Genomic DNA, 12,165 nt, shown 5'->3' with positions numbered 1-12,165 from the left:
ACTGTGTGTCATCATCAACTAGGAATCTGTCCCAAGTTAATACTATCCATTATCTTTAGGTCTGTATTGGAGGCAGTGGGTGGGAAACAGGTGGTTGTTTTTGCTTCTGCTCTTAGAGGTGAATGACTGACAAGAGAGCCTCTGGTCCCTCTGCTAAAAACTCAATCAAAAGAATTGAAGCCTCAACCAATTGTATCAAAATACAGCCATTACCATGTGGGGTGAAGGGAAGACAAGAGATCTCAACTAGATCAAGAAACTTCAGTGTTTACTGGTAAAACAGTATTCTGGGTCAGAGCAGACTTAACAGCCAGAGAGAACCCATCCTTTTCTGGAACATTTCTCACATTTAAGCCTGTATCTTGGTCATCAGCAGAAGAGTTACCACACGTGTCTCAGTTTTTGTCCTGCCACCAGAGAAAGTATGCCTAGACATTAAGCAACCCCATGGTATCAAAAACCAGAGCTGTTGTCACCGGGGCACCAAGATCAAAATCCTACATGTAACAAATCCATTGCTGAAACAGTTTGCGATAGCAAATAACTGTCTGCTCTGGCAGGTCACCTTGTTTCCTCAACTGGAAGCTTTTCTGTACATTCACATAAATCCTCAGGATTCTAACACTAGCTTGCTTTGCTTTTGGATGCAAGATCAAGCCTTTATTTTTTTTTTTTTTCCCCTAAAAAGATGACAGGAAACTGCACCAAGACAGCCATATATCAACCTAAGTAACAGAATTCTGCCACAAACCGGAAAGGCTTCTTGTCACGAAGCCAGATACATTAAACCAGAAGTATTTCCATGAACAATACAGACAAAAGCATCTTTGTATCATATCCAAATTCAACAGGCACTGAGTTGGTAGACATTCCAAGATAACAGAAACTGGTTTGAAGTATTTCATTTTAAAACTCACTGTAGAAGACAAAGATCCAAGACAAAGCCAGCAGAAAACAAAACATCTTGAGGAACAGACCTGACTGAAGTAATTGCTGCCCTGAGTGAAGAGGTCAGCTGCAGGCAGAAAATACATAGTATCTGACAATTGTTAGTCATCATTTATGAACACACTCATTTCATAGCCCACTGTTTCCTGGCTGAAAACCTGGGGTCAAAGCAGGGCGTCAAATCAGGCAGAAAAATCAATAGGAACATCCCTGTTTTGTTTGCTTGAAGATACAACAAGGATTGGGGAAAAAAATACCACTAATGAGTGTAATGAAAGAGGACACCAAAACCCATCACTTGAGCCACTAAAAAAAATAACATGGAATTAAAAATCATCAAACAGATGCACTTGAGGGGAGATTTGCAGGTCTGTGTCCCACACTGGTCTTTGCTGGTTTTGAAAATGGTTTCTTGCTTGTGATGTTACCTATTCTAAAACAAATGTGGCACCACAGAAGAGACATAATGGTGACACCCAAAAGGCAGCATGAACGTTGCTAGACTACTGCTAGCTTAAAATGTTGGAGTAATATTCTGCACTAACTATTCTGAAAGTTACCATTAAGACATTCTGTATAAGAAACCGAATGTGATTATACAAAACTATTCAACAAATGTATGCATCTTCCATTCTGTGCGTCATTAGGTGGGTTTTTTTGTTTTTAATTTATGTTTTATAACCCAACATCAACAAGAAATCTAGGAATAATGCTTCTGTGTCAAAGTTCGAAAGTTAAGTATGTAATATCAACTATAACTGAACCTGGACTCATCAATCCAAACCAATGAGTTTGGATTGATGAGTTTGAAGTTGTTCAAACTGTGCTGCTGATCTGGCCATTAAACTTATGCTTACTAATTAAATAAATATTAAAATACATTTAACCATTAAAATACGTTCACCAGTTTAAAAATCTGCATTGCAATGACCAGCTTTCAGGGCTGTTCCAAGCTCTTGCACCAGCTTCTCTAACCCTGCCTCAATCTATGGAGCAATAAACAAGACAGTGATGTTTGGAGTTTTATTCTAAAATGCAGAAAACCCCAGCATGTGGGCACAGATACCATTATCTAATACAACAGTCACTACTTACGAGAATACATCTCACATGATGGCTGTCCTCCTCCCACCACTGAGTCACTGCAACAAACAGAGCAGCTGCCTGCAAACAGGCTACACAATGAGTAGCTGAGCGAGAGGCGCCAGCACCAGATGCAGGATGACCTCAGCTCCATCTGAGCATGCTGTCGTCTACACAAGAGCATCTACCTTGCAATTGCAAGGATCTGCATGCACTCTATGGACATCAATTTAACTGGATACAGTCAACCTGCTTTATTCACTGTTAAAACCATTTATAGGGAAAAGATGAAAAAGTTCTTTAGCAAGTTATTCGGAACTTGGCTGCTAGTTTGAGTTTTAATAGCTTAATCTTCTGGTCATCTTCCACGCAAGTTCAGAAAAAGATGTGTCCTGGGTGGCCCTTCAGATTTGCAGGAACTTATCTGAATAATAAAAACTGAATGTCAATGTGAAACTTGCTATTCTATCTTTAATATTTATTTATCATGCCAAAATTCAGCATTTACCACAGAGCTCACTCTCCTGTATGGTCACGTAAACCTACGGTATACATATCTCAAGGCCTACACTTCAACACTTACGTATCATGGAATGAACCACCACCACCACCACCACCCAGTTTCGTAATTCATTTACGAAGACAAAATACAACCTAAATCATAACATAAACAAACATAACATAAAGCAAATTTCCATCAAACACAGGCAGCCACCACTGAGATCAAGAATCTTCATTACTAAAAAGTACACTCGATGCACCAATAACATCAGCAGAAGCAATCAATATTTAACTCCTTTGCACTTTCCTTAGCTATCAGTTGCATGAGCTTCACTTTGCACTATCTAAGCTGAATTCCTGCTATATGGTCTCCCTGCTTACCGAGTTAGCTTTTTTAAGTGCTAGACAGTCCAGACAACTCCTACCTGAACATACTGCACATTGTTTCAGAGAAACCCAGACAAGAGGCAGGCAGCTTGATAAAATGAGCAAGAAAAAGATACTTAGATGATCTGCAAAGCTTGACTGTTCAAAGGCAAGTGAGTTTATGCATATATTCTGGAACTGACAATTGCAGTTTCAACAGTGGTGGACCTCTAGTTCTTTAAAGAGTAGTGAAAGGTGAGACTGTTTCAAATCATGTCTTTAAAACAAAATATATCAAAGAACAGTTTACACCTAATTTAATGCAAAATTATGAAGGCATTTAACTGACCACTTTATGATGATTTTGAAACACTAAGCAAATCTCAAAGTCATTATAGCTATTTCCAATGTTCAAGTAGCTTTCCCCTGACTGACAGATCGCTACTACATGTAACACTTCCACTGCCAATTTGATTTTTCCCATACATTAGTGTTAAGACATCCTGAAAACTAGTATATGGTCTACAGGTTAACAGGTTTTTTCCCTGAGAAATGTCTAAAACCAGGACAGTTGTTATGTATTATTTCTCATTCCTTTTTGATCACGAAAATCTGCAACATCACCCAACTCCTCCTGTTCTCCTTTGTACTCAACTCGCATCAGCAGCAACGACTTGCTTTGGTCAACAAAACACGAAATAAAATTTGACTGCTCCCAATCCCAATGAGAACTGCCTGTTCTTATGCTCCTCACACTTTCACAGCGCTCCTCCTCTCTTCCACCCTAACCAGGAAATTCCTTCTTGGTATCTGTCAACTGCATTACTGAAGCCAAAGGAACACCTCATGAACAGCCTTTCTGCTTTTGCAAATTATTCTTTTCTTCAAAAGTAGTTCTAAAGCTTTTCACATTACCAAAGTCAAGCTAACAAGCTTTCATTTCCTTGATCAAAAGGGATTTAAGGTCTAGCAATAAGCCTCTATAAACTCAAAACGCATTAGTTGGAAATAAGAAAATTAAGAACTAGGTTTTATCAGTCAAGCAAAAACTTGTAACCAGCCACACAATGAAGACGTGAAGAGGTAACTATAAACCTAAAGGTTATTAGATCTAAGAATTCTAACAGACAAAGGGATCTATTAATACTCTTTGATCAAACCTCATCAAGCCTAGTTTTCCTCACCTTGATCTTTCAATATATTATGTAAACTGAACAGAACACTTGAACTTTTTTGGCAGAAGCCAGATTGCAGGAAGTCATCTGTGCACATAAAGGTTTAGAAAACCCCAAGAATCTCAGTGGTAGAAAAATTTACTTTCACTGGCAGCTCCCTCTCAGTGGTATATTTGAGTGAGTATGGTCAGGACAGAACTTATAACAGGGAACCACAATAACTAAAACTATGCAAAAAAGTGCAACAGTTTTTAATCCTAATACCATGGTTTGTATTAAACAGAAAAAAACCTACAGAACTGAGAATTTTGCATAAGCGGTAGGATTTCAGAGCAATTTTGTCAATGTAATCAGAAGACTGGTTAATGAGTGCTCTTTCTCAGTCTGCTAAACATGTCAATGGTACCCAACATCTACCTCTATTCACTACTGTAACCAGACAGCAGCCATTACTTCTCCATAAAGCCAGTTATTAAGTCTCTGAGAGCTAGACTTGACAGCATTAAGGAAAACTTTTCTGTGAACTGGAAGAAACTGTGAATGGAAAGAAAATGAGAGGCACTAAAAAAAAATATTATACTAGAAGTCTGTTTTCCAGAAACTTTGAGGGCAAGGAAAAAGAGTCTTCAGGATGAGATTAACAATACTGACTGGTGGGTCTTTCTGCTTTTGTCTCCCTTTGTCTCCTGTCCTAGTATGCAATGCAGAGGCTGGAAAGATCCAAACGGCTGCAGGGTGTCCCATGAAAGTACCTCAGCAAGCTCAACTTGAAAATTAACTAAAAGTCACTAAACTACCAACTACACTTGAAAGATTGAGCTGCTGGAAACCCTTAGTTTAGGCACTAAATCCTCCTTTGATTCCATCTAAACCAAGTCTCTCTGGTTTACGCCCATTTTGTAACGTGCACAGCACACAATACAATCATGTGACAGTATTCTACAGACCACTCCGATACCCTAAACCAAAAAGCCAACTACTGTATCATATTCATATGCCTATCTCAGATTAGAACTGTTTGTTTAGTTATAATGTAATCAATCCATATGCCTTTAAAGAAAGCCTGCTTCCTCAAAATAAGCTGTTGGATAAATGGCACTATTTCAAAAGCAAAGAAAACAGTACATCCACAGTGCTAGGGAAAGGTCATGGGTTGTGGGAAATCGGTAGAAACCAGGCTACCAGGGACAAAAACTGACAGGCAAACTTTCCTTCCTTAAAATTATTATAGCTACACTGCCATTGAACTGGGGGACGCAGGGTTTTCTCTTTCAGTATTTCCACACATTTCCAAAAGAGTTCAGGAATTACAGATGTAATAAATGATTTATGGGGGGAAAAAAAATTCTTTTACTGTAATTAAAAATTAAGATTAGCAAAATCTCAGAAAGAATACTTTTAATCTGTAAAATAAAAACCATTCCTTTAAGTCTATCAGTAAATAAGAAATTGCTACCCATGTCAGCCTCTGAACTTGCACTATCTACAAATAAGAAACCTTCCAAAAGATGTTACAAAACCCACACCATATCAATACTATTTTCTAGCAGTCACACACCAAGTTTTCTTTAACAGTATCATCCCAATCCATGAAATAAACTAAAACTGCAGGCAACCTTAAAGCATTTAATGATTATAAACCCCACTAATACTCCACTGTTGCATTTTGTGAACTTCTAAACATTTTGGAGCACTTACGACAGAAGTCGGTCAAGTTTTGGTCCATTGCGCCCCTGAAGGACAGCAGGCGGCTTGTATACCTTCATTACCCTTACAATCTATGGGCTTTCTCTGTTTCTGGTGTTCTTGGTTTCTTTATTTATGAAGCAGTGATGATTTTGAAGTTATTTATAACCATTAACTCATTAAATTCCCAAGTGTCATATTAGATACCAACCCAGTGACTCATACTCCTGACAATATATTTATCACGGCTGGAAGGTAAATTTACATGCACGAGTAGCACACACAGGCATGCCATGAACTAATCTTATATTTTAAAACGGTATTTGACATTAAGTAACTCAAGTTATTAACAAATACGTGTATGTCAACTGAAGTTGGCTCATTATCAAACAGATCAGTGGAATTTGCAAACACTGCCTGAACACCACTGTGACAAGATGAAAAATAACCCATATAACAAAATTTCCCTTCATTTTCTGAGGATTGAAAATGGAGGCTGTAGTGTTTTAAAGCTTGTTATTACTGTACTTAAAATATGTGCAAGCTAAGGAAAACCACAGTTATCTCCAAATACTCCCTGAGAGGGAAAGCATACTCCATGTATGTTAAGGTTTATTAGAAGACAGTAACAAAGTTATCAACTCACCAGACAAAATTATTTCAATAAGCACCTATGTGTAATCTTGGCCTTATGAAAACCTCAGTGTTTAAGATCACACATCTGGTCCTAGTGGCTTTACAGACTGTCTCACTGCACAGAAAACAATGCAAATATTCAAGTAACAAGCTCTGCAGCAAAATAAACACAGTAATATTGGTGCTTTAGCCCTTTCAAAATATCTAAACCCTTTGTAAACTGAAGAAAAATCTCTGCACCAAAATAATAGATTTTTGTCGGCTATGACCTAATTTAGTTCTTTAGTTCCCAATTTCCCCAAGATTCCTGAACACCAGTTATAAAAGTGAAGGAAAACACTGGATCAGTTGAAGAGCTCTCTTTAATATGCCATTCTTCACCCATTATTCCTCGAGCAAAACATTTCTGAGGAAATGTTTCTACTTGTGCCTAGGAAAACCCTGAAGCTACAAGCCACATAATTTAACTTTGAAATCCGCCCTGCTCTGAGCAGAGGGTTGGACTAGATGACCCCCATGGGCTTCTTTTCCAACTGTAACTTTCTATGTGAGCAGATTTTTGTTATCAGACTTAGAATAATGCCAGAAAATGTCTTCCTGAACTTGACACAAGAGTCAGTCAGACACCACTGAATCCAGGTACACTTAAGGGGAGAGATGAGACCAGCACTTAAAGGCAACTATTATCCAAGCCACATCTTAAGCAAAACCCAACCTTAGAGACATTTCATGAGCAATACTTAGCAAAGCCTGTGTTTCTACTGATCCATCACAAATCCCATGTGCCTTCCTACACAGTAACATTTATTCCCTTCTCTTGCGCTCCCTGTAGTCCTACCGCTCCCCACAGCATTCAGTTCTGCCCACGCTGCCTTTACCCTTTACTGAGAATGGAAATGTCACTTGTAAACACGTTAAAAGTAATATATACCTAAACCTTTTCTTCCCAACTGTTTACTACTCTCTACATTATGGTAGTAAGACTATTGTTATTACGGTCTGTAAGCTGAAAGACAGCTACTACCGAAGAGAAGTTCCAGCTTCGAGTTAACTGAACTCTATTATAACCATACAGTTACGGCAGGAAAGAGACCAGAGAAGCATTTGTGAAATGTTTTAACAAAATTATGTGTTCTTCTTAGGCTTAATGGCACAACAGCAATAGACTTTCCACAGACAATTGGGCTAGCAACATGAGTAAACACTCATTCCAGCTGTCAATCCATTTTCAGGGGAAAATCAAATCAGAACCAGGACCAGACTTCAGTGAGGACACTGTATTAGATGAAAACAAGCAGAGCACACTGATGAAATGAGGAAGTGAAGCCTTAAGAATGCCATTTGATAATACGCCCTTTACGCACAAAAACTTGAGACTTGCAGAGCTCTTAGTATGTGGCAGCACTTTCTGCTGAAGAAATGTCTATCTAAAATACTTTCCTCTGAAACACTGTTGAGAAGTGTTCAGCATTATAAATGTCAATTAATACAGCCTTCTACAGGAACAGACGGGAAATAAAAATATTAAAAAGCCACTACTGTAGAACAGAAAAGAATATCAAAAGAAAAAAGCTTTTTAAAAGCCTGTCAAAAGAAGTGACATAAAAGACCTTTAACATGACAGCAGACTTGCACGTAAACACATCAAACAGACAGCTTTGTAATGAGCTTCTTGCTGTTTGTTTTTAAACAAGGCACCTTTCAGACAAAGCGACCCTGCTCAGATTTAAGAACATACTGCAGAAGAGACCGACAAGTATGACCTATTTTGATGTCAAAACTTTGTTCAACACCTATGGCTAGTTTATCAAATCTGTATTAGGAATTATTCCCCAATTACTTATCTGTTTCTGCTCACCTTTACATAAACAAACTAAATGCAAAGTATCAAAATAGGCAACATTTCAGTGCCATTTAGAGCAAACATGTTGAAGTATTTTTTTTCCAGTTACCACTGAAATCTATGAAATGCATTTACACCATCAATCTGGACCACCTCCTGTTTATTCAAGGATCCTATTCCCTGCATCTGTACTGCATGTGACCTAAATCGCTCCCAGCATCCCTTCTGGAAGGGAACAGCTAATCTCCTGGGAGTATTTTGATGGTAAAATAATCCAGGATTGCACCACAGGCAGTATGCTTGAGACAGCCCAAGGACTTGCTGTTTTCACTAACCCAATCTCATAGCACTATCCTAGAAGTCTTTGCCATCTCATATACCAGACACTCAACCTATAGCACCAACCCACACTGCCATGCAACAAAAGCGGGAATATAGCAACTAAAAAAGGCTGTTCCCAGGACTTGGGCACATGACTAATACATAGCAACTATTAAAAGGAGCTGATAAAAACCCTGTCTGTTAAAAATGCTATGGGTCTGAAAGATACCCCACGGAGTATGGGACAGGATACAGTGGCTTCACACTGAAGGGAACAGCTTAGCTGGGAGGAATGCCAGCTAGTCGGGGGAACATGGTCTGCTCCCTGAGGGCAGCACAGATACAACCAGTATTGCTACAGCTGAAAATAAACTAGTAAAAAGTTACATAAATTCATACACTAAAAGCCGAAAATGAAGGTTTCTTTGCTGAAGAACTAATATAGTATAAAGACAAACAAGCTTTCCAAAACAATGTTTGATCTAGTGCATCCACATTCAGGAAGAAAAACTGTCATTCTCCATGATGATTTAATTCTCTACTTCTAAAGGTTAAAAACTTCCTTCCATGCTTGCTGCTTTCTTCTTTATAAGCATGTGTCAAAAACTGAAGGCACAACAGGCACTGAAAAATTAATTAGCCTGGTTGAAAAGGACAACAGTGAAATCTTCCAAGGTTTCCCATATGATCTTCAACTCTTTCATTACAGGTCAACAGCAACTGAATTGTTTGGATGGGTGGAGAACACAGATGGGATCTAGTCAAAGTTTTTACACAGGAAAGCTGCACTGCTGAAAACTGCATGCATAAAAACGCTGTCCTACTGCAAGGAAGTAATTGCAAGTCCTTGACATTTATTTCTCATCATCAGTGAGGAGTCAGTACATTCTTTAACTGAACAGCTGTTCACACATAATACCATACCTCCTCTGGATTTCCAATTCTTCTTGTGATGGACCATTTTGTACTTGAGAGGGAAGCTGTGAATTCTGTCGAGGCAATGTAGGACCTAAAAGTCAAGACAGACCAGAAATTAATGACTTGAACTTTCAGTATGCAAAAAGGCACAAAAATCAAGGAAAAAGGCCAGCCACCACATGACATTATAAGAACTGTTTACTTCTGCTTTTTAAGCCAAACAAGCTCAACAACATAATAACAGCAACTAAAAACTGCAACAAATGTTACCTTGTATATTTGCAGAATGGATTTATTTCACACAGATGGAAAGGTTTCACAGAAATGCAAAATAAACTTTATATATGATGAAACTTGACAAAAGCTTTGAAAAGCACCCGAAGGCTGAGATTTTCTTGAAACAATGAACAAGTACTCTCGGAGAAACAGAAAAGGCTCAAAAAATTAACACACTCACCTAAATAGAACACTGGAAATGGGGAAGGAATAGTAAAAATAAGAAAAGAAGAACAGGAGAAAAAACATCAGAAGCTTAGATAAAGTATGTTTCTACAGGTCACACTTTTACTCAGATTTTAGCTTGTCTGCTTGGATCAAAGACCTTCCTTTTTGCATAGGTAAGTATTGTGTCCAAAGGAACAGAGGCATAACACGAACGTAACAAACTGTGCATTCCGCAAAGCACAAGAAATGCTAAAAAGAAGGACATGCAAATTCACCTTTGACTTTTACTGATGAGCAATTCTCAATCATACATCTTTCAAAAATTATATATACCAGATCATCTAAAAGCAAAGAGGCTTTTCGATTTTCCTCACAAATGCATTTACAGCACAAAACTATTTTAAAGGATAGAAAAGTGTGGAATGGAATGCATTAGACCATGAATGGTTTCTGTAAAAATGGTCAGTAAACCAGGATATTAATATTTAGATTATAGCTATACCAAAGATTATGGAATTTATAAGCAAGCAGAACTAAAACCAACAAAAATGTATCAAGTAATTTCTCGCTGAGATTCCACCAAACTGCTTAGAGTGACGGAGTTGAAATGAGATCCCTCCCATCTCAAATATCAAACTATAAAATTTCTTTGCCATCTGAACTTGTGAAAGTCATTCAAAAACATGAAGAGACCATGTGTGATACACTGAGACATCAAGGACAGGCGATCTGCCTCAGACTCACCAAACAAGTCCCTGTTTAAAGGCTATACAAAAACATTTACTCAGAACAGCTGTGCTCATGAAGACAACGAATGCTGAAAATTAAAGAGGTGTACACTATCTGCTGCACCCTACAGGTTAGAAGTCATCTAAGAACTTACTTCTAGAAGAAGATAAAAGCAGGAAGTGTACTACAGGGTTTGTACATATTCTTTACGCAGTCTTTTTGCCAGGCATTAGGTCCTCATACCGAAGGTACATGATGTTGCCCTGGATGGACTACTTTTGCTTGGAGTACCTCCAAGAGATATCCACAGATATAAATCTAGATTATTTTTAATGCAGAAGATTTAACTGCATTGATAATCATTAATATATCACCAAGCAGAAACATCTGTCATATTGCTCATCTGGAAACCACTTCTGCTTTAACACTTGCACAGTCTCACATCCTCCTCTGTCATATCTCCTGCATGACAAGTGGAAGGCTTTTATGCCCACTAAGCCATGACTGCAGCTCCCAGGCAGCTGGGCTATTTGTCTGCACCATGCTGCAGCCTTTCATGGACTTTCAGAAGTAGATGCAACCCAGCAGCAGCTGTGTTGCTGCTTAAAGGTGCTATATACCACTACCACTTGCCACGTCTAATACCCTCCCTTCCCTCAGATCTGCTGTATGAAACAAAAGAACAAAACCAAAAAGAAACAGTGATACTATAACCATTTACCAACTGGAACTATTTGGTACTGAAAATACAGTAGAAATGAAAACATCAAACTTCCACGCATTTAATCTTTAGGAGTTTAACAGGGTTTTTTTTTTAACAAGGCATTATCACGTTGCTGTAGCTGAGTGTGGACCACCATTCTGCAACCTTTCTACCAGTGTACATCCAACTCTTTCTTTTGATAGCTTCACCAGAAACCAACCATCTAGCTTTACTTGCACTGGCTATTCCAGTGAGCCTACCTATCAGGAAACCTGTTCCTATAGCCTCAAGCTTCATTCTAGAGCACTGTAGGTCAGAAAATCATGTGTCTGTGGAACACAACAGAGGCAAGCCAAGCTAGCATAACCTGGCCAACATACTCCAGTGAGATATGTGCTTTTTTCCATAGCTATACACGCAAAAGAGCTGAACACAATCACCTGCTAACAATTAACAGGGTGGTTTGATTATTTCTCATGTATTTTTGCCATAAGGAAATGCAACCGGAGCACACCAAAGGCTTTCAAGAAGGAAAAAAACAGCTACCGAGTAATTTGGCGTGTTCTCTGACAAATTCCTCTCTGCAAGCATAGATTCTAAGCAGCATGTTAACAGACATTGGCAAGTTAAAGGTACTCACCAGGTGGAAAAGTATGCTTTATAATATAATATATATTACAGCAAGCCAGGACCACCACTTCATTGCTAAAATACAACTGTCTGGCTAGTGGAACAGATGGTATAATAAATAAGAAGAGGTAGCTAATAAAAAAGCTCTGAGGCTTTTGAACACTTCAAGATACTTCAGAAAC

General features: G+C 38.4%; 1 protein-coding gene across 1 annotated transcript in view; it reads right to left on the bottom strand.

Annotated features, from left to right (window-relative positions):
• ENAH (ENAH actin regulator) overlaps positions 1 to 12,165 on the bottom strand; it is a 91,914-nt gene that overhangs the window by 20,896 nt on the left and 58,853 nt on the right. The window contains exons 4-5 of the mRNA XM_080616054.1: positions 9,935 to 9,946; positions 9,484 to 9,568 (exon numbers count right to left, since the gene is read on the bottom strand). Of these exons, the coding sequence (XP_080472180.1) occupies positions 9,484 to 9,568; positions 9,935 to 9,946 (97 nt within the window). The remainder of the gene's footprint in view (positions 1 to 9,483; positions 9,569 to 9,934; positions 9,947 to 12,165) is intronic.

Source organism: Psittacula echo (genome assembly GCF_963264785.1).
Source record: "Psittacula echo genome assembly, chromosome: 4".
Lineage (NCBI taxonomy): Eukaryota > Metazoa > Chordata > Aves > Psittaciformes > Psittacidae > Psittacula > Psittacula echo.
The sequence above is the reverse complement of the archived record's forward strand: the minus strand, read 5'-3'. Positions and strand labels throughout refer to the sequence as shown.